Source organism: Patella vulgata, chromosome 6 (genome assembly GCF_932274485.2).
Source record: "Patella vulgata chromosome 6, xgPatVulg1.2, whole genome shotgun sequence".
NCBI lineage: Eukaryota > Metazoa > Mollusca > Gastropoda > Patellidae > Patella > Patella vulgata.
In genome coordinates, this window is record NC_065884.2 from 57626120 (window position 1) to 57649310 (window position 23191).

The 23191-nt window shown below is 36.1% G+C and overlaps 1 protein-coding gene across 5 annotated transcripts in view; it reads left to right on the plus strand.

The window, feature by feature from the left end:
• Positions 1-23191, plus strand: part of LOC126825037 (NAD(+) hydrolase SARM1) — a 71138-nt gene that overhangs the window by 41360 nt on the left and 6587 nt on the right. For 3 of the 5 annotated variants that reach the window (XM_050554455.2, XM_050554456.2, XM_050554458.2), the window contains exons 2-6: positions 10775-12339; positions 16671-16847; positions 21199-21323; positions 21875-22110; positions 23062-23188. In XM_050554455.2, coding sequence (XP_050410412.1) covers positions 10775-12339; positions 16671-16847; positions 21199-21323; positions 21875-22110; positions 23062-23188 — 2230 coding nt within the window. Of the gene's footprint in view, positions 1-4167; positions 4557-10774; positions 12340-16670; positions 16848-21198; positions 21324-21874; positions 22111-23061; positions 23189-23191 lie in introns of those variants that run through there. The other 2 variants (XM_050554457.2, XM_050554454.2) reach the window with 2 other exon arrangements.

The window sequence follows — 23191 nt, forward strand, 5'->3', positions numbered from 1 at the left end:
TCTCTTGCATAATGTACATTTATGCTAAGGTCCCACTGTTGCGTGATGTGTTATGATAGAGTTGTTCCTATCGGTCCCTCATTATATGCTATGCTAAGACCTGATTGGATCACCACGATTACTCCGCGACTAAAACCATGATTCAAATTGCAGCACAAATCAAGATATCGCAACACGAATCATGATAGTGAGAACCTAGCATTAAGTCAAAATAAAGTATTCCAATCGCAGCACGAATCATGATACTGATAGTGGGGAACCTAGCATTAAGTCAAAATAAAGTATTCCAATCGCAGCACGAATCATGATACTGATAGTGGGGAACCTAGCATTAAGTCAAAATAAAGTATTTCAATCGCAGCACGAATCGTGATACTGATAGTGGGGAACCTAGCATTAAGTCAAAATAAAGTATTCCAATCGCAGCACGAATCGTGATACTGATAGTGGGGAACCTAGCATTAAGTCAAAATAAAGTATTCCAATCGCAGCACGAATCGTGATACTGATAGTGGGGAACCTAGCATTAAGTCCAAATAAAGTATTGAATTAGGTTGATCTAATGTGTTATAGTACAGTAACCTCAATATGATTATATTAACTTGATCTACTGTGCTGTGGTACAATAACCTACATATCAAATTTTTGTTGTTTCAAAAAATTAGGCAGAAGTAGGAGGCAGGAATAGGATTGCTCTATCTGTAAAATGAAAATTTTAGAGGCAGACAGATATATATCTACCTGATCATAACAGTTCAGTTCAGGTATTTTGAAATATTGGATTGGTAGATTTCACTGAATCAATGATTAAATATTTGATATGGAACATGCAATATTGATTATATTCAAACTTTTAAATTTTAATTTTTCATTAGATGACATCAAATAACAAAAACAAATATCAAACGAACAGCTGTCAATAACTATTCCACTTCGATTATTTAAGTATTTGTACAAACCGTATGTTTCAATATTTGTTTCAAATCAAACAATGGAAGCTTTTAGCGTTTGACAGTGCTTTAAACACCATTTATTTTCATTGAATTATTTATATAAATGGTGATAATATCCTAAATTTGGCATATGGGTTGAGGACGTCTGATTCCTCAGGGAGAGTATGGACAGATTTGTTGGAACAGCCACAAGCTCTCGAGATTTAGATTTCCTACAAATTGATAGTAATTAATCCCAAGGAGACAATATAGTTACTGATAGAAAAATCTCCTAAAAACATGTACAGATATAAATTAATGTAGTTTCTGTTATGATCTAATCTACATCCATATAACCATAGCTATAGCCTCAAGACCAGATTAGCGGCAAGAAAATGATTTTGCAATTTAATGGTCATGTTCGTACAATCGAGATACAATCATCAAACGTACACGGTAGCTACAGCCTGAAGACGAGATTAGAGGCAAGAGGATTTTGTAATTTAATGATATCTTGTAGATCGACTAAATCTAGGCTGTAGGCATTGTGGTAGTCTGAACACATGTCTAGCATTAAAGCTATAACAATCTACGACAGGTTGATTATCATCTGAAATTAAAAGAGAATTGAATTAAGGCTGGCTAATGTTCTATCTGACATTTATCATTAATGTACAATTCAAGTGTACTGTGTAATCCGTTCTATACATTATTAAGGAAAGTAAACTAAGGATTGGTGTTTTAATGTCACATCAACTGAATATTTACTGGTGGTAAATCATTTTGTTTTATAATCAGCTTTATGATGAATAGTTATCATTGAATCTGCTTAAAATTTATATGCATTGTTAATTCTATTAAATATAGAGTTATTACCCTTGTTCAATTTATAGAATCTTGTGAATGTTCTTTTGACAAAAGTGAGAACTGGATTTTCTTATAATTTATGTGTATCAGATTACTGGAGCAAGGCAGCCAATTGAATTTGAATAATGTTATTTAATCTAGAGTTATGTCTCCTGAATTTGTATAAAACTTGTGAATGCCTTAAATATATGTAATAGAACCTTGTGAATGCATCATTTCTGACAGTATATAGATTTTTCTTTTTATTTACCTAAAGATACATGAAAACCACAATGGTTTGCTTGGATTATTTAGCTTAGTTTTGTTGCCTGGCAACCTATTATTTAGCTTAGTTTTGTTGCATGGCAACCTATTGGTTAGGATACATGAGTATGGTAACAGTATTCAAAAGTCAGATTTTGATAAAACTAAAAAAAAGGAAAAAAAATATTCTGCAGGAATAAAACACAGCATGAAAATTATGCAACACAGGACAATGTTTATTTCTGAAATTGCTATGAATCCCAACCCATAGAATATTTATCATAGGTATAACTTACGTGTTTGCATTAGGAAGATGAAAGAAATACATGCGAGTAGGAATAAAACAGCAGCAAGGTATATCTCATGAATGTTTATAATCTGTTTAGCTGTTGCACCTAATGGTGCCTTATCTAATAGATCACTTGGCATAGGACACAACTGTTACCATGGTAACATGATGGTGAAGGTGGGAGACATATTAAATTTTTAGATTATTGGTAACTAGTTTAAACATGTTTCTGGTAATGCAAAGTATTTTTTTATGTTTATAGGACACAAATGATGGTGGAGGTGGGAAACATTGAAATGTTACACTATCAGTAATTAGTTTAAATATGTATATATTATAATGCAAATTGTTTTGTTTTTTTTAATGTCAATATAATAACATTTTATGTGTATGACTGATAAAATCTCCTGATATTTTCATGAAGCTGCAACATAAAAATGTAACAAATGTATGGATGAGGGGCATGTTTGTTGTGAAACTGTTTAGTGTATTTTTCCTGGAATAAAAGTTTTCTGATAGATATTAATTGTGCACATTTATGGGCCATATGCCATTCTTTCAACTGTCATGTAATTGACAATCGAAGACCCCCATATTACATGCTAGCCTAATTTCTACAACAATTGGTACATGTATAATGAAAATGGGCATCCATGCAGTGAGGAACAAGGGAAATTTTGTTCAGACAGCTGTGTTTCTGCATCTTTTATATCAAATTCATACAGTCAAGTGTTCTCATATGTGCTCATGGGTCCTCTATTTTCTGTCCCATCTGAATTACTAGATGCTGTTCAGTTCCAGGCCCTCTACTCTGCACCAATGACAAGGGAAAACCACACTCTAAAATCTGGAGGACCAAAACCAGGATCTCCTGGTTTGTGAGTCAACACCTTTCCCACTGAGCCACCTGTAGTATAATATTGAAGGAGGTGTTTTATTATTTTGTTTGCTAGGTACAAACTGTGTGATTTGATGATATATTCAGACTAAAAACATAATCAAACTAATTAATCTATCAAAAATTTGTTTCAAATCCCTCTCCAAACTTTGTTTTCGCGGGGAGATACCTCAGGCTATAAATAAACTGTTGTTAGACACCATGTCTGCCACCTCAGTTCATTGAGGGAGGGTTCATTTTTCAAAATGTATTTGTCATTACTTACTGTCAATTTATCATACATATTGAGGCCTAAGTAAATTCTTAATTATTTTCTGTCAACATCTTTTTTGGCCGTTTAGTTGCAGAGTCTTTTGTACATTAACACCCCTCAATGTTCCCAAAACCGTCTAACCATTTGATTTGATCAAAAAATAACAAACGCTCAGTCAAACTAGTACACAATAAGCTGGCAGACAAGAGTCAGGTTGCCAGTTAGTGATACCCTGACATTTTTGCCCAGTGTTTGCCCCATGGGTGTTTTTCTGGTAATCCAGTATTTTCCAAGTAAGATTGGGTGTCTATGCTTTCCATATATACCAAATTTACCATACTTTTATTCGAAATAACCACCCGATAAATACTTTCAGGACAATGTATCTTTAATGCATCACACATTTTTCCGAGCAGTCCCCACCAATTTTTACATTCAAATTATCAGAAATCCTTAATATATCACACATGTTTCCTTGAATATTATAATAACCTATCTTTAACCTATATTGTTAATATAGTGTATATGTAATATACTGTATATATAACATAGTACATATTAATACTGTAACTGCTGTTTACATAATTACTTACATACATACATATATTTAATATTATCCTACATCGTACTGTAGATTACCTCAACTCAACACACACTATTCTTGATACACTCAACACTTTAAACTGACTCTAAGCTGTCTGCTTGCCAGTAGAATCAAAGAGATCAAGTTCGATCGGATTACACACTGTCGGAACAATAGGTGTTAGCCTCTCAAGGGTTTTTACCTGGAGTTTGTATTCTGTGCCATTCTACCAGAACTGTGTACTGTGTGTGTGTGTGTAAACCTGCGTGTTGGATTTTTCTGTGTGAGATATTGACGGAAATAGCGTCAGCTGACTGTGTTACAGGCTGGTATTTTACATACCCACAGTTCGTACTTGTATTCATGACGGCATTCAAGAATGTTGGCATTCCTGGCAGAGCTTTTCGTGACAGTTCTTGAAGATCAAGTCATTGTGGCAACGTTTATATTGACGGCAACTACGTCAATTTTATACGTATTTTTAACCATCTGTAGGTACATTTATTTAACTTTATAGATTTTTTTATGCCCATTGTATTCATGCTTATTTCTCTTAGTTGTGTACAATATTGATCAAAGTTGTTGTATATATATAACTTGTCAATGTTACTGAATGCTAATTAAATTACCCTGTCTAGTCTTTTCTTTAACGGCTTGCCAACTTTGGATTGGAAGATGGCAGACTCAAAGTAAAAGATTTCCATTTTCTATTTGACTTGTCCTTTATTCTTGACAATATAATACTAGGGATAACGATATCGAAATTTTGAAAAAGGTCTGTTCACACTCCAAAATATATAGCGGGTGCACTATGAAAGTCAAAATTGACTTGTGTATACTAACTACCCAGACAGAAGCTTGGGAGGGGTGATCACCTTGACTCTGCCTTGGATTTTGTGGAGGCGAAATCACATTGATTCTGGATTTGATTTTGGGAAGAGGTGATTACCTTGATTCTGCATTTAATTTTAGGAAGGGGTGATCACCTTGATAGTGCATTTGATTTTGGGGAGGTGTGATTACTCTGCCAAGGTGAAATCACATTGATTCTGCATTTGTTCCTTGTGAACTAGTTGATAGCCGTTAAAAACTATACCTTGAAACGGAAAGTGTCAATTCTATGGTGGTGAATTTAAGACATATTAAATCACAATGAGGAAATCAGTAAGATGTCTAGTAATATGGGATATTTAATTATTACAATGAAATTCCTTTGAAATATGCCATCCATATTATTACTATTCACTCACCTTATTTGATCATTTGCATATTTGTTTTATCTTTTGACATTTTGTATCTAGAAAGCTGCACTGGACTCGGTAGTCGAATGCCAGGGTCGACAAATGGAACAAAAATTTTCAAATGACCTATATATAAGTAAAGATAAGAACATGAAATCCATTGTCGGTGATATCACTTTGATGGAAGCGGACGTTAAATAAAGCTATTTCACACACAATAAAACTCCTAGAGAAGCCAAGTCAAAGCCTTTTCAATAATACAATTTAAACAATTTTCCAGTTGTCAAGTTGCAAACAATTCTTGTTTTTGGTATTCTTGTGCTTAATATTTTTTTAATGAACCACGAAATCTTTCCAAAGCTTTAATCAATAATATGAAAATTCTTTCCATATTGAAAACTATATATAAATTATGGAATGTAATATTGACAAGAGTTTTTATCCGAGATAAAAGATATTTTATTGATTATTATAGAAGATGATGGAACCAGATGAAAGACAAACTGTTTATAAATTCATCAAGTAGAAAATAATTTTACTGATCGACATCGAGATTATGATAAACCCAGATCAATATATGATCAATATAACCATAGAATATCATCTTCTTACTCTTGATATTATCATATTCTTTCATACTTGACTGATATAAGGGCTTGGAGATTAGGTGGCTAGATGATCTGTCATCTTTTGAGTATAAACATCTGTCTAAAGGTGTAGGTATCACAGGAGCTGGAGGGGTAGTCAAGCACTGTTCAAAAATTCGTCCAACTCCCATTGTATACATAACCTGAGAAATAAAACTTCCATATGTTAGTCTTAATGGAAGTATTGTGTACACAAGACATTAAACCTATATGTTAGTCTCAAAATAATGGAAGTATTGTGTCTAGTCAAGCACTGTTCAGGCAAAATTCTTCCACCTCCCATTGCATACATAACCCGAAAAATAAAACTTCTATATGTTAGTCTCAAAATAATGGAAGTATTGTGTAGACAAGACATTAAAACCATATGTTAGTCTTGAAATTATGAAAGTATTGTCTACACAAGACATTAAACCTATATGTTAGTCTTAACATAATGGAAGTATTGTGTAGACAAGACATCAAACCTATATGTTAGTCTTAAAATAATGGAAGTATTGTGTAGACAAGATATTAAACCTATATGTTAGTCTTAAAATAATGGAAGTATTGTGTAGACAAGACATTAACCTATATGTTAGTCTTAAAATAATGGAAGTATTGTGTAGACAAGATATTGAACCCATGTTAGTCTCAAAATAATGGAAATATTGTGTCTAGACAAGACATTCACCCCAATTCCAGTAAACATCTAAAAGTTACATGTATACTATATGATATTTGATAATGCTCACACAAATACATAAATATTCATATTTGAATAGTTTTAAAGCTGTTTAAACTGATTGTTTACTATTCGTTATTCCATGTCAATTAAAACGGAAGTTGATCTGTTTTTTGTCTCCCATGAAATATTTACTAATATTGATTCCATGAAATCAGCTAATGTTAGGAAATAAACACATAATAAAAATATCTTGATTTGACAGATTTTTTACACATCAGAAAATGCATCAAAAATGGACCAAAGCTTTATTCGAATAGGATTTAAATAATGACTTGAGATATTTGAATATCATTTGAATAATGACTTGAGATATTCGAATAGTAAAATCAACATTCGCTGTAACCACCAATATTTGGCATGCCTGTAGACATAAACTAGTTCTTGGCAGCAGATTTCTGCAAGCCAAAAGAAAAACTGAGTGAGTTAAACATATAGCATACGGTGAGACACAGACTGACAATTGGTTTATATACCTGAATACTGTGGTGACAAAGAATTAATAAGATTGTGAGAGAGAGAGAGAAATGGGGTTTAACGTCCACTCGACACAAACTAGGTCATTTCAGGACTAACATATGGTTCAATTTTTTTTCCATAATTCGCTAGCGCGTAGGGGTCTTTAGCAGTGGGAGGAAACCGGAGGACCCAGAGAAAATCTAAGGACTACATTTACATTAGTGAGACGAACATGCATATCAAAATAAAAAAAAAAATTATTTCTAGTTTTTAGATTTACTCATGAAATATCAATCATTCTCATCTTTCTTAAATAATTTAAATATATATTCCCATGAAAGTATTTAAATGGTAATTATTTCCAATAAAAGTATGGCATATTTGGTGTACATGTAAATGGAAAGTACGTGGGAAGGTATCTTTAAGAACTGTTGATAAAATAAAATGAATATTGTATGAGACATTTTACATGTAATTGTTGGATAACGGGGGCGTGGTAGAAGGGAAGCGATTGTTTTCAATTGAATTATGTTGTTTGGTTCTTATATATTTGTAAACTAATTAAAAATTAGATCCAGCTGCCAGCTAGTGAGGTTTACACTCTTCAATAATTACATACCAGTATCTTACTCTTTGCCTTAAGGAAAAAATGTTTATATGGAAGAATATACAAATAGTATAGAATTGTATGAGTTAAATATTTAACTAGTGGGGTTGGATGGCTGAATCATAAGGTCTGTCATTGGGTCAACTGGTGTGGTTTCAATTCCCCAGTTGTACGTGACAAGGAGTAGGGTCGCCTGTCCAACCTCGTGGGTTTTTTCCGGGTCCTCCGGTTACCTCCAATTGTGCTAAAGACCCCTATGCGCAAGTGAATTATAAAAATGAAATTTAACCATATGTTAGTACCGAAATGACCTAGTTTGAGTCGAGTGGAAGTTAAACCCCATCTCTCTCTCTCTCTCTCTCTCTCTCTATTTAACTAACTGCCTCCCCAACAAAAACGTAAAACGAAACATTTAATACAAACTGTTGAAATCAGGGCCCTCACATAGGTGGAGGTGAGAGGGGCATATTCCTGGGGCGCCACTTCTTAGGGGAGGCTGGCAAATACCAGAAATATTCAAAGGAAGATCCCTTTAAATTTTTATGGACTAGCCTCCTTGGAGTCTGAGATAGCAAATCACCGGCCTTTGATTTCCCTAAACCTGTGTAAACCAGTTCATATTTAAGCAAATAGAAAGGGCAGAATTAGGATTTTTCCAAGATACAGGTTTTTTCGATCAAATGGAGAGTTCAAGGGGAAATTAACATAAAATTTTTACATGATTTGATTTAATACATAGTTATTTAGATAAAGTGTTAAAAGTATAAAAAGTTTCTTTAATCATAAAAAGTCAACTGAGCGCAGGCACTGAACAAAGCAGTGACAGTATGCAGGTGGGAGAGGTGGGAGAGGTGGTGTGGGGGGGGGGGCGGCATCACTGATACTTTTGCCCTTAGGGACCACATAGGCTTGTGAGGGCCCTGTAGGATAGACCTACAGAAAACATTTCATCGATTGTGAGTGGTATAGGATTTTCATGAAAAACTGAGCATGTCCTGGTTCTAGCATGATGCCCATTATTACTTGTAGGTACATATATTATGAGTAACTAATTCTTGTAGCATTATTAGATCATCATTTTGATAATTAACAATCAATGTGTTAGTTAGGTTCAGTATTGATCGAAGTATTTCATAACACAATAATTTGTGTGTAAACAGACATTATGTTTTAACTTGAACATAATATCTGCACCGCAGGGTTTACAAGTTGTGACATTTTAAGAGTGCTCTCAAATCAATCATCTATTTATAATGATCACTTTATACTAGAACAGTGGTGCCAACTGCCAATCCTTTTTCCCCACTCGCTGAACCCTTGGAACATTTTATAAATCTCTGAGAATCTCCTTATCTGCTTTTACTCGTTCAATGAGATGTTCCATATACATGTATGGGGCGTTGAGACTTGTAGCGCATGCCACTACTTTTCACATAAATCTTTTATTAACCCTAATATGGGCCACCTTAATCTGAAGTCATTTAATGTGACTCATTCATCAACAACTGAAATTCATTGTCCGAATACGAACAACTTTATAATGAATTTTACTTTGATTTATTGTGAACACTCTACAGACTACATTTATTATCTGATCAGTTTGAAATTTATATATGTTGTTTACATTAGTGAGATGAAGGAAATGAAATGAAATGAATGGAATTTAATGGCATGTCAGCTCTAACCAGGCTATATGGTGCCAAACACATGGTGATTTTGACGAGACAAATTAAACCAATATCACATAAATATATTTATATACATAAATAAAAACAAGTATCACAGACAATAATGTTATTAAAAATAAATACAAATTTCAACAATTTCCATCTTTGCAATTTCCGTTTATAACTTCTAGAGTTATGGCCCTTGTTTTACTTTGTTGAACCTTGTGAACACTCTAACAACTTAAGTTATCATCCGATCTGTATTATTTGAATTAATAAAATGATAAGGCCTGTTAAATTTCATCAATTTCCGTTAATAACTTCTAGAATTATGTCCCTTGTTTCAATTTGTTAAACCTTGTGAGCGCTCTATGGACAAATGTTATCATCCGATCTGTATGAAATTTTTATGTATTATTTAGATCACTAAATCAAAGAAGGCTATTGAATTTTAACAATTTCAATTAATTACTTCTATAGTCATGGCCCTTGTTTTTCTTTGTTGAACCTTGTGAACACTCAATCGACAAAAGTTATCCTCCGATATGTATGAAAGTTATTTGCATTATTTAGATCAGTAAAACGAATAAGACTATTGAATTTCAGCAATTTCTGTTAATTAATTCTGGAGTTATGGCCCTTGTTTCACTTTGTTGAACGCCTTGTGAAGCTCAAATGACAAAAGTCATCATCTGAACTGTATTAGATTTAAAAGCATTATTGAGATTAGTAAAACGAAGAAGCCTTTTGAATTTAAGCAATATCTGTTTATAACTTCTACAATTATGTCCCTTATTTCACTTTGTTGAAACTTGCGAACATTCGATGTGTATGAAATCGATATCAGTGTCTTGTAAATGCTCCTATTACCTCATAAATATGTGACAACCCTTGTCGACTGCTCGGACAATTTAGCTGCTGTGGTCATATGTTTTGTTACCTTGCAACCTATCTTTCTCCATGCAGTCTGTTTTAGAACCACTGTACTAGACCATCTGTATTCCGACAAAACCCACCATAAAAAATTACAGTCATACATACTCTTGACTAAATTATTTAAATCCCATTTAGTAACTGACTTAAGGGCATGTTCCACTTTTCACTTAAGTCTTTAACAAACCCTAATACCTTAATCTAAAATCAGTTAATGTGACTCTTGATTTACTAAGGATGGTTTTATTTGTATTTTATTAATTTGAAAAATAGTGATTTTAATGAAAATTGGAAATGGTCGAGAGTAATGTCAGTCATTCAGACTAGATCTTGGTCTGTGTATTTCCAGAGATAAGATATGTGGTATTCTGCAGATCACATGATGAATGTATTAAGACATTAAATAAATTTGATTTTCTTTGTCATTTCAGGTCAGAATAGATTTGGCAACAAGAAAGAAAATGTTGTTTATGAAAAAGTGAGTAAAGAAAATCCAGATATGGCAGAAGTGGAATTACCGAGGAAGGAAGCGGACATTCGTGGAGAGGGCGCCACTGTCAGACGAATTAACTCAGAGGTTTCGTTCTATGAGGAAGAAAAAGACAATATTAGTAGTAAAAATGATCCTTATAAAGCTTTAGAACGTTCTCAGTCTGAGGCAACTCTGCCCTGGAATTCAGAATGCGATGGCGCCTTCGATTTTCCTACCAGTCTACGTGATTTTGAGGCTGCTCACAGTGGTCACAATGTATCTGAATGTACGAAAGTGTATTTTGATCTATCAAGAGCTGAACCATATGAAAAGGTTCAGCATTGTGAAAGTACAACAAGCATGAAGCAGGTTTACTCTGGAAGAACTCTGGAACCAATTCCGCAAGATGAAGAACTTCAGACTGGAGATTTATCTCATATTTATGCTAGTCAGCGTTCAATATCTAACGATAGCACGTCCAGTAACGGGAGTGGTGACGTTAATGATATTGGTTATAATTATAAAGGGGTGACAACTACTAAAGAGGTCAGCACATCATCATCATCATCGTCAATAAAAGTCACAAAGACGACGAAAATACAAGAAATGTCGAAATCAAAAGCATCTGTTAAATCTAGTTTCCAGATTTATGCACATTCCTTGAAACAGAAAATCCGACAGCTACAAATGGGATCTGTGCCGGAGCAGATTATAGCTATGCAGGAGATGAACACGTTAATGGAGCAGGCATGGTCCATGCCTATATATGGTCGTGAGGTAGCATATGGTCTGTGCGATATTTTACGTGAGGAACACGCTTTTGAAATTATTGTGAACAACTGTGCCTCGACAAACAGGGAATTATTACAAGCGTCTGCTTTGCTTTTGGAGCAGACGTTGACAACAGGGAATCGTATTCAAGTTGCAGATACAGGATTAGAAACTGTGGTGAAAATGACAGTCGATACAAAATCTGACAATGGAATAGCAGAGACTACAACAGGCATTTTGGAAAGTTTATTCAAAACCTCAGAAGAAACGTGCTCACGTGTTATTTATTTAGGCGGTTTGGACGTGATCATTCATTGGTGTCGTTGTAGTGATATAATGATTCTGCGACATTGTGCAATAGCATTATCTAATCTTGCCTTGTATGGAGGCTCTGAAAATCAACAGGAAATGACAAAGCGTAAAGTACCAGAGTGGTTATTTCCCCTTGCTTTCAGTGACGATGACAGTGTACGATATTACGCATGTTTAGCTTTAGCAGTGCTTGTTGCGAATAAAGAAATAGAAATGTCCGTGTTAAATTCTGGGACTTTGGAACTAGTTCTTCCATTTATCGAGAGTCATAGTCCAGACGAATTTGCACAAATGGATATAACACATCGTCATGGTCGATCAACGGGCTGGTTAAAAAGACTAGTGCCAGTTTTATCCAGTAAACGAGAGGAAGCCCAGACGCTGGCTGCCTTCCATTTTGCGATGGAGGCAGGAATCAAAGCAGAGCAAGAAAGAAGAGATGTAAGTAGATTCAAGGTTATTTGATGTGCTACCCTTTGAACTCCAAACTTCTCAGGGACAAAATAGGACACCAGCTAACTAGGCCAGCAGTATTAGCATTTATTGTTACATACTTGTCAAATAACTGTAAAAGCACTGTTAAATGATGGCTCATCAGTTAATTACCAAAGGCTAAAGTATTTGAACTGAAACATTATCTAAACCCACTTATATCAATGGATATCCCATTTATTCCGGTTGCCAAACCCAATATTTCGAGTGAACCTGGAAAGTGTATACAAAGTTTTTTTTATGATTGATTTTAGTAGCCTAGGGTGTCCTCTTTCAGAATCTGATGGGTGAACCTTGGCCTCCTTGAGCGTTTTGAGAAATTCAAGATGGCGTCCAAGACAGCCGCCACATCAAATAATCCCCTATAGCTCCCATAGTATTTATTCTAGGATGATAATTTTGGTGTCTAACCATATGTTTCTGGGGTCAAGGAATATATATTTCTGGACATAGGAGCATGTGAGTGATAGGATAACACCACATACATCCCTATCAGGGGCTCCAGAGTCACATGGGTCGGTCCTGAAAAGGGAGACACAAGCTGTTTGTTGAACATTTAAAAAAAAAAAAAATTCTACCTGCAAAACAGGAACATAACCTCCACAAAACTAGGTAATATTCTGTTTAATCCTTTAGTCGTGTTTCTGGCTGCAACCTGTGACAGCACAAGCACAGTTCTGGATCAAGTTCCGGCGGATTCGGATCTTCTAGTGAACGCCACACAGTAGCTTTGCGAACCCTTTTTTTGGCGTTCACTACAAATGCATCATTGGTTGGAGCTAGACTACATGGTTTAGGTGGAGATGATGACGATACATTTCCAGTTTTGGATGCCTATACCCCAGTGTGTTTAAGTCATAGATTTGCAAGAGCTCTGTCCATAACAAGCTTACAGTGGAATTGCCAATTGAGGAAAGAACAACCGTTGACATTGGTCATACTACGGAGAAACTCACATGAATTATCATTGAAATCCTGCCAGCTCATGCTCTTACTGGATGTGACATGGTTACATGTGGCTACGTCGTGGGGAAAGGAACAGCTTTGAAAGTGGTTAGAGCTTGATTGTATTCTTTCTCACTCGTCGGAGTAAAAGACACTCCAATAGAATCATTGCTTATACAGGCCACTCTATTTATGTCAGCTTGTTATGGACAGAGTTGTCTGAAACACGCTGGAGGGCTTGGACATCTAAAACTGTAAATGCATCGTCATTATTCCCCACCCAAACCATGTAGTCTTGCTCAACGAATGATACATTTGCAGAGAACGCAAAAAGAGCTCATCACCAAGCTATTGTGTGGTGTTCACTGGAAGATCGTAATCCACCGGAACTTGATCTGGAACAGTTTTGTTGGGAGAAGGATACTAAATTGAGAACATTACAACTGGACAACTTGCTCCGGAGTCTGTCATGTGGCTCATTAGATGTGGATACAAGAGTGACAGCTCATGTAGTATGTGTGCTTGTAGCTGCACTAGGGATGGCACAGAATATACAGTATTTTGCGCTTTTGCTGTCACAGGTTGCAAACAGAAACACGACGAAAGGATTAAACTGGATATTACCTAGTTTTGTGGAGGTTATGTTCCTGTTTTGCATGTAGAATTTGGTTTTTTAAATATTCAACAAACAGCTTGTGTCTCCCTTTTCAGGACCGACCCATGTGACTCTGGAGCCCCTGATAGGGATGTATGTGGTGTTATCCCATCACTCACATGCTCCTATGTCCAGAAATATATAGTTTGTCTCCAGATATAGTTTGGTTTGGTGAAATAATCGCCCCCAACCGCCGCTAACGAGTTAAAGGGCCATATTGTCTGGCATGTTTGATTTTACTATCATCTAATCACCCCACAACATAATAAACAATTTCAGTGTATTCCTTGACCCCAGAAACATACGGTTAGACACCAAAATTATCAACCTAGTCCTAGAATAAATACTATTGGAGGTATAGGGAATTATTTGATGTGGCGGCCATCTTGGACGCCATCTTTAATTTCTCAAAATGCTCAAGGGTGACTGAGGTTCAACCAGCAGATTCTGAAAGAGGACACCCTAGACTACTAAATCAATCATAAAAAAAACTTTGTATACAATTTCCAGGTTCAGTCATAGTTCTGCCGGACTAATTGTAATTTGAGGAAATCCTTTAAACATACATTATGCAAGAGCTAAATCTGCCAATTGCAGGTCTTTCTTTAGGCCTGAAATGTTATCTAAATTATTAATTAGACATTAATTAACTGATCCAGACCATAATCAACTCTCGATTTCCATTCATAATTTAATCATGAAATGGATGATCGAGACTATGGTTTTATACGCCCACATTTTCATGTGAACGTATATTGTCGTCGCCCCTGTCCGTCCGTCCGTCCACAATTGAAATATAGGTTTATCACCTTAAGATCTCGGTTCCTTTCTATATTGGCATCTATCGGACCATAACTTCATGGATTATGGCCCCTGATTGTACGAAAAATCACGTTTTTGGCTTGTGAACACTGTAGAGGTCACAATTTTTATCCGATTTTGTTGAAACTTTAAATGTAAGTTTATAACCCAAAGATCTCGGTTCCTTTCGATATTTGCGCATATCGGACCGTAACTTCCTGAATTATGGCCCCTGATTGTACGCAAAAACGCGTTTTTGGCTTGTGACCCTATAGAGGTCATAATTTTTATCCGATTTAAAAAAAACGTATTATTATATCACCGTTTAACCCTAAGGACGGTTGAGTTCGAATTTCGTGAAAATCGCCCCAAAACTGACAGACAAAATGGCCGCCGTCCGTTCTCAAATAGCGTAAAAATATGGTATATCAAGGTTGTGGACCCTATAGAGGTCACAATTTTTATCCGATTTTGTTGAAACTTGAAATGTAAGTTTATAACCCAAAGATCTTGGTTCCTTTCGATATTTGCGCATATCGAATTGTAATTTCCTGAATTATGGCCCTTGATTATAGGAAAAATCACTTTCGTTTTAGCTTGTTTTCTATCCATCTCTCGAAAATGTGGGCGTATCCTGCCTGGCAGCCGCTGGTTTATTGTACAGATCGAGGCTAGGCCAAAATTTCAATCGCCTAATTCTCGGTTCATAGTGGATCAATTTGACTGAAATTTTCAGCAAATTGCCTTTACATTATCTAGTTTTTAACTATTAAAGTGAGAACTGCCAGCTCTTTATCTTATCTTCCATAATGTATCTTTAAGCATTATGAATGAATCTGGTGAGGAATATCGGACATTTTGGCCAACCAAGTTTTTTATTTTCTAACCCCCACCCTAATAGAGCAGGAGCCCAGGGGGTTAACCTAGCTGAAAAGTGTACCAATTTTCTCCTATATGGTATCAATGTATGTATATCTGGTATCATCAGAATGTAAGTCTGCCGGGTTTCTGGTGGTGGGTGTGGTATTCCACGCCCAAAATGCCATGCCCCCCAACTAGTCTAGATTAGCTCAAAAGTGTACCACATGAAAATCGCACAGCAATGTACCGTACATCTTCAGGTATTACAAAAACACTCTGACAGACATTTCTAGTGGTGGGGTACACCTGACAGAGCTTTTTAATTGCCATTTGTAGTGATGGAGTATCCCTGACAAGAGTTATCTAATTTCCAGACCAAAGCTAGGCTAGATTAGCTCAAGTCTGCACCACCTAAAACAGCTTTGGAGTTGTTCAGTACCACCACAGGAATCATGAATGACCATTGCCAGACAGTTTTTGCGGTGGGTTGCCCCTAACAGACATGCCCAAAATAACACGACCCCCAACTATGACAGATTAATCGGCACTGTTCCTGTGGTCCCAAAAATTAAAAATTGTGCCAGGATGCGTAGAATACTGATACCTAGCACATATGGAAAAGGCGATAAACTGTGGTTGTAGGAACAATTTTATTTTTCAAAAACGCATTTTTAGCCCCATAAAATGTATTTTGCCCAAAAATCAATTTCTTGCAATCGCAGTTTATCGCCTCTTCCATACGTGCAAGGTATTAGTATCCTACGCATCCTGGCTAAAAATCTAATTTTTTAGAACACGGGAACAGTGCCTGCAAAGCTAGCCTAGTTGGGGGTGTGACATTTTGGGGCGTGTCTGTTAGGGGTAACCAGATATACATACATTGATACCATATAGGAGAAAATTGGTACATTTTTAAGCTAGGTTGACCCTCTGGGCTCCTGGTCAATAACCCTAACTAGATGGATTTCAACAGTCCTAGTCTGTAGTGTCCTCTTATTTGACTCTGTGTTTTCTTCAGATTTTGTATGATATTGGTGTGATAGAGCCTTTAAAACAACTTGCCAGTTCTCCTAATTGTACAGCTTCCAGGCTGGCAGCACAAGCCCTTAAAATAATGGGTGAAGAAGTTCCGAAAAAACTTTCTAAACAAGTTCCATTATGGTCAGTTGAAGATGTCTCTCACTGGGTTGCACAGGTAATTTACATGTTAAAGAGACATTATCTTTTTCAGCTTGGGGGGTTGGATGGCCGAATGGTTAGTGCATGCGCGTTGTAGCATAGGGTCTGTCATTGAATCAGCTGATGTGGTTTCGATTCCCCAGTTGTATGTGACAAGGAGTAGGGTCACCTGTCCAACCTCGTGGGTTTTTTCCGGGTCCTCCGGTTTCCTCCCACTGGTAAAGACCCCTACACGCAAGTGAATAGTTGAAATAAAATTGAACCATATGTTATTCCCGAAATTCCCTAGTTTGTGTCGAGTAGACGTTGAACCAATCTATCTCTCTCTCAGCTAAAGAATACATGTATATATTAATAGGCTATGGCGTTGCACATTAGAGTAGGAAGTATTATAACTACTAGGAAACCGGAGGTGGCAGCGCTATGCTATCAAGCCTATGTCACTCCCTGGCTTGAGTTGCCTTGGGGCAGCACTAGTGTAGCCACCAACCCCGAACAGATGAACTAACAGACAGTAATAAATATATAGATTAAATTAATATAAAATCATATTCAAAACTAGAACTGCGACGCAGTAATGACGGGTTTCACCGGTGCCCCGTTACCCTTGAACACATGTCACTTCCTGTACCGATGAAACTTTTAAACAGGTTTCCATGTAAGCATTTCACACATCAAATAAAATGTACGCAGAATCAACCAAATCCGGCAATATCAATTCATTGTATACATTTGTTACATGTAAGTGATCCTGACAAAATTACATTACTTCCGGTGATAATGAAAATTCTAAATTAGTTTTATGAAATCATAGATGGCATAAGGCATCACATGGTGAAATTTTTTATGTAAATCAAATAATATTTGCCACTTTTATAGAACAAAAACCTTGAAAAGTGACCTGTAGAAAATCGTCCATTTTTGGTATCTGTATGGTCGCGTGGGTTTAATCTATTTGTTGATTGGAATCAAATATCATAATTTTAAAAACAATACAAATCAGACTGATTTGAATAAAATATCTGTTTTGAAGGCTAAAAATACAGTTTTTGCCACTATGACGTTACTTCCGGTAAAAGTAAAAGTGTTAAATTACTTGTATGAAATCGTAAATGGCATTAGGTATCACACACGGGGAATTTTATGAAAATCGAATGATAATTGACACTTTATGGACCAAAAACCTTGAAAAGTTACCTGTTGAAAATCGTCTATTTCTCCGCAACTGAACAAGTTAGTAACCATTTTGTGATATCTATATGATCGTTTGGGTTCATTCTATTAGTTGATTGGAATCAAATATCAAAATTTTAAACAAGTAACAAATAGGACTCATTTGAATAAATTACTGGTTTTGAAGGTTATAAATACAATTTTTGCCCAAATTACGTCATTTCCGGTGACATTGAGGCAAACTAGCGTAAAAAGCGACTCATACAAAATTGCCCATTTCTCGGCAACTGTTCATACTACAAATTAATTTTCACATACATTCTCTTCGTATGGATTATTGCTACTAGTTTATGAAAGTTGCGAAGAAATATTTTAAAATATGAAAAGCCTGAATGGGTTGTGAATAGCTCATTTTTTCATCTTTTTTCACCTTTAAATCGAAATGATCCGAAAACGAAATAAAAATTTAAAAAACTGAGCGCGATGATTTTTGCGCATTAACAGGGCAAACTCTTTCAGTCATAGCAGATTTGAAAAAAATAAAATTTGCTTTCAAAAAGTGGTACCGAACTCTCAAAATTGCAGTTTTTGCTAAATTTATGTTACTTTCGCTATCGAAAGGAAAATGTACCGGTAACAAAAAAAATGACATTTTGGACCGCGGAACATATGAACTTTGTTTTATAGAAATCGAACAATAAATAATTAATCCAGGACTGAAAAACGTATTACCCAATGGGGGCCAAGGAAAAATACGGTGACAAAAAATGTTGACATTAGTGTTTCACACTGGCTACGCAGTGTGAAACCCTAATAACAATAGACCTGCCTAATTATCGAAAATCGGAACACTGGCCTGGTTTGAGCAAAGCATTCTAAATGAGGATTTGCTGAATATCTTGAAATCACTTAAGGCTATAATAGCTGTACACACAAGCCAAGTTCTGGCAACATCAGCCTGATAAGGCCTGTCTAGTGTTAAGTGTTAACTGTCATCAACAGTCAGTAATAATTACTAGAAAAAACCATTTAACCACAATATACATATATAATCTAATTTCAACACTGGCAATGTAACTATCTAGTCAAAAATTATTCCTTGCGCTACCAGCAAGATCTTCATCAGGCTGAAATTGTTTTCCTGTGAAATTATTCCAAGCCAAATTTCTGAGAATGTCTTTTGTTGCACTTGGAGAATATGAGTAGATTGTTCATGAAGAAATGAAATGAAATAGGGTTTAATGTCCTACAATTCTGCACTGACTGGGCTAATAAAAGTAGGCATAGCCATGCATAGTGTTATAAAGAAAAATTTGCCCGGATATGGCCTGCCTACTCTTATATATCGAATTCCAACTGTCAAGGGTTAATTCTTTTACGTGCATGCCAATGTGTACACAGGAGCTCAGTTTTTTACCTGTTCGTATGAAGGGAAAATACATACAATTTTTGACAGCAAAATTGTGCAGACTGCATAACAAGTTAACCCTATTCAATTTATTTGGTTTAAGTAACTTAGCACAATTGGCACCAGATCTGAAACAATGTTTTGTTTATCTGTGTTATGCTATTATTGATGCTATTACTGAAAATAGATGTCCTCTTATTACACTCTGACTAAAAGTCAAATAAAAACAATCACTGTGTGCCTGTACAGTATATCATACTCATGTACCTGTCTACCCCCTGAGGCAAAATAAATATGTGCCAATGATTGAATTATCTCCCTTGTCATAGTATAACCTTGATCTGTTATTGAACAACTAACATAGTGTTTTAAATACGTTGACACTGATTGACATATGGCTTCCCAGTACAGGTAAACATACTGACAGTGATAGACATGGTGGTTACAATTTAATTAAAGATATTAATTGGCTGTTGTCATATATTTTTGTCCTATGCCTTTCAGAGAAAGCAGGGAACTATTTAAATTGGTTCGTACATCCGTCTGTCTCTCTGTCCGTTACACCTTTTGGAAAACAATAACTCTGCTTCTTATTAAAGTAGAATGTTCAAGCTTGGTATCCAGGTATAGAATGCTCAAACTAAGTTTGTTAATTAATAAGTTTCATCAATATATTGCTGTATTGAGGTAGATGAGATCAGCCTCACTAGTGAGTTGCTTATTATACACCCACATTGAAATATGGTAGTATTTTGTGGTAACCCTCCTCCATCATCCACAATTGGTTATGGACACTCGAGAGGCTAAAATTATCAACCAATAGACTTTCAATTCATACACTGTGTTTATGTTCATGAGATGATTCAGATGAAAAACCCTAGCAGTTTTTGTAGATGCTCCCATTACCTACAAAAGAATAAATATGCGACCTTTGTGAGGGGGGTTGGATGGCTGAATGGTTAGCACGTGCGTGCTGTATCATAAGACCTGTCATTGAGTCAACTGGCGGGGTTTCGAATCCCCGGGGGGTGGGTGGATGGCCAAATGGTTAGTACAGGCGCGCTGTATCATACCGTCTGTCATTGAGTCAACTGGCAGGGTTTTGATTCCCCGGTTGTACGTGACAAGGAGTAGGGTCGTCTGTCCAACCGCGTGGGTTATTTCTGGGTCCTCTGGTTTCCTCCCACTGCCAAAGACCCCTACGCGCAAGCGAATTATTGAAATAAAATTGAACCATGTGTTAATTCCGAAATGACCTAGTTTGTGTCGAGTGGACGTTAAACCCCATTTCTCTCTCTCTTTCGAATCCCTGGTTGTACGTGACAAGGAGTAGGGTCGCCTGTCCAACCTCGTGGGTTTTCTCCGGGTCCTCCAGTTTCCTCCCAATGCTAAAGACCCCTACGCACAAGCGAATTATTGAAATAAAATTAAAACCATGTTAGTCCCGAAATAACCTAGTCTGTGTCGAGTGGATGTTAAACCCCATTTCTCTCTCTCTCTTTTGCGACCTTTGTGGACAGCACAGGTGACTTCTTAATTACATGTAGTTACTGCAGGTGTATGTTTCATTGCCTGGCAAACTATCTTTTACAAAGGGTCAAATCATTTTCATGTATTCAGTCACACTTGAAATATGCTTTCCTACTTTATTGAATGTATTTCATTCAAATTTCCTCCATCCTACTTTTAGTCATACATAAGCGAAAGCCTAATGTATGGTTGATTTTGTTTCCATTCTCTCTTTCTAGGTTTTTTTGTATGTTACTTGTTTTGGGTGTAATTTCAGGTTGGTTATGGTGAATATTGTGAAAGGTTCGAAGATTGTCATGTTGATGGTGATATTTTATTACAACTAACAGATCTAGAATTAGCAGAAAGTTTAGATATGACTTGTAGAATAGCACAAAAAAGGTAGCTAGGTTACTTGAAATCATCATTGTAATGGCTGTTTGAAATTATCACTATAATAAGAGTAAGGCAGTATGAAATCTTCACTGTATGAATGTAGGGCAGTATGAAATCTCCACTATAAGAGTATAGGGCAATGTGAAATTACCAATTTGGGAGTATAGGGCAATATGAAATCCACAATGTGGGGAGTACAGGGCAATATGAAATTTGGGAGTATAGAGCAGTATGAAATCCATAATATGGGGAGTATAGGGCAATATGAAATCTGCACTGTAGGAGTATAGGTAGTTTGAAATCCCCAATGTGGGGAGTATAAAGCAGTATAAATCCACAATGTGAGGAGTATAGGGCAATATGAAATCTCCACTGTAGAATAGGGCAATATGAAATCACCACTGGAGGACTATAGGGTAGTATGAAGGAAATTTGGACTGTTTTAATTGAACTATGCGTGTAAGCTTGATACATATATTCATGCCATTTACATATATATATGTTTTGGTGAATTTACATATCAAATAAATATAATGATTTAAATGAAATCTTTTCAGATTTTTAAGAGAGTTGAAAGATTTAAAAATTACTGCTGATTACACGTCATGTGATCCGTATAAGCTAGCTGAATGGTTAGAAGAAATATCACCTGAGTTTGCCCAGCATACGTACAGTATGTTAAGCTGTGGTGTAGATCGTCAATCATTACAGTTCTTAACGGATGATCATCTCAGATACGACTGTGGTATCTATAATGGTGTCCATAGGATGAAACTTCTAGAAAAAGTTAGAAGTAAGTTTGGAAATTTTGGAATTATTTTCAAGAAAACTTGAGTCATAGTCGATAAATAATGATATTTATTCAATGATAAACAGTCACTTTATCCAGCGTTCATCTTTACCATTAACTCGATTATGGTATCTGAAATCAAATTCACAAAGATATACCCATGAGGTTGGACAGGTGACCCTACTCCTTGTCACGTACAGGTGGGGAATCGAAACCACGACAATTGACTCAATGACAGACCTTATGGTTTCACGTTCACACATTTAACCAGTAGACCACCCAACCCCCCTGCTAACCAGAGGTTCACAGATTTGATCAAGGTATTGCCTGAGAAAGTTCATCAATACTTTCCAACATGGTTTTGCCTTGTCAGGGATGCACTAACAGAATGACCCGTCTAGTGGTTTAAAAATCGTTAGATTTATCAATGCTACTCAAATGAGAAGTGGTATCTGGTATTCTAGAAAGAATCAGCATACATAGAAAACTAAGTGGGGAGGTTGGATGGCCAAATGGTTAGCACGTGCGCGCTGTATCATAAGGTCTGTCATTGTGTCAACTGGCATGGTTTCGATTCCCGGTTGTATGTGACAAGGAGTAGAGTCCCCTGTCCAACCTCGTGGGTTTTCTCCCGGTTCTCTGTTTTCCTCCCACTGCTAAAGACCCCTACACTTAGCGAATTATTGAAATAAAGTTGAACCATGTGTTAGTCCCGAAATGGCCTGGTTTGTGTCGAGTGAACATTGAACCCCATTTCTTTCCATCCATCCATCCATCCATCCATCCATCCATCATCCACAATTTATTGTAACCACTGTGCAGATTATATTTATCATCCGATTGCTTTGAAATTTATATGATATTTACATTGATGAGTTTTCAGTAATTTCCATTAATTACTTGTACTTTTGTGTATTAATTGTAGTAATATTGTGTTTTGGGTTTTTTATACAGAACTTAAAAAAAAGTGTGATGGTATGACAGAAATAGCTGGTGATATTACTGATGGATTAGAATCTGTCATGAAGACAATTGATTGTTTCATTAGTTATAGAAGATCAAACGGTTCTCAATTAGCCAGGTA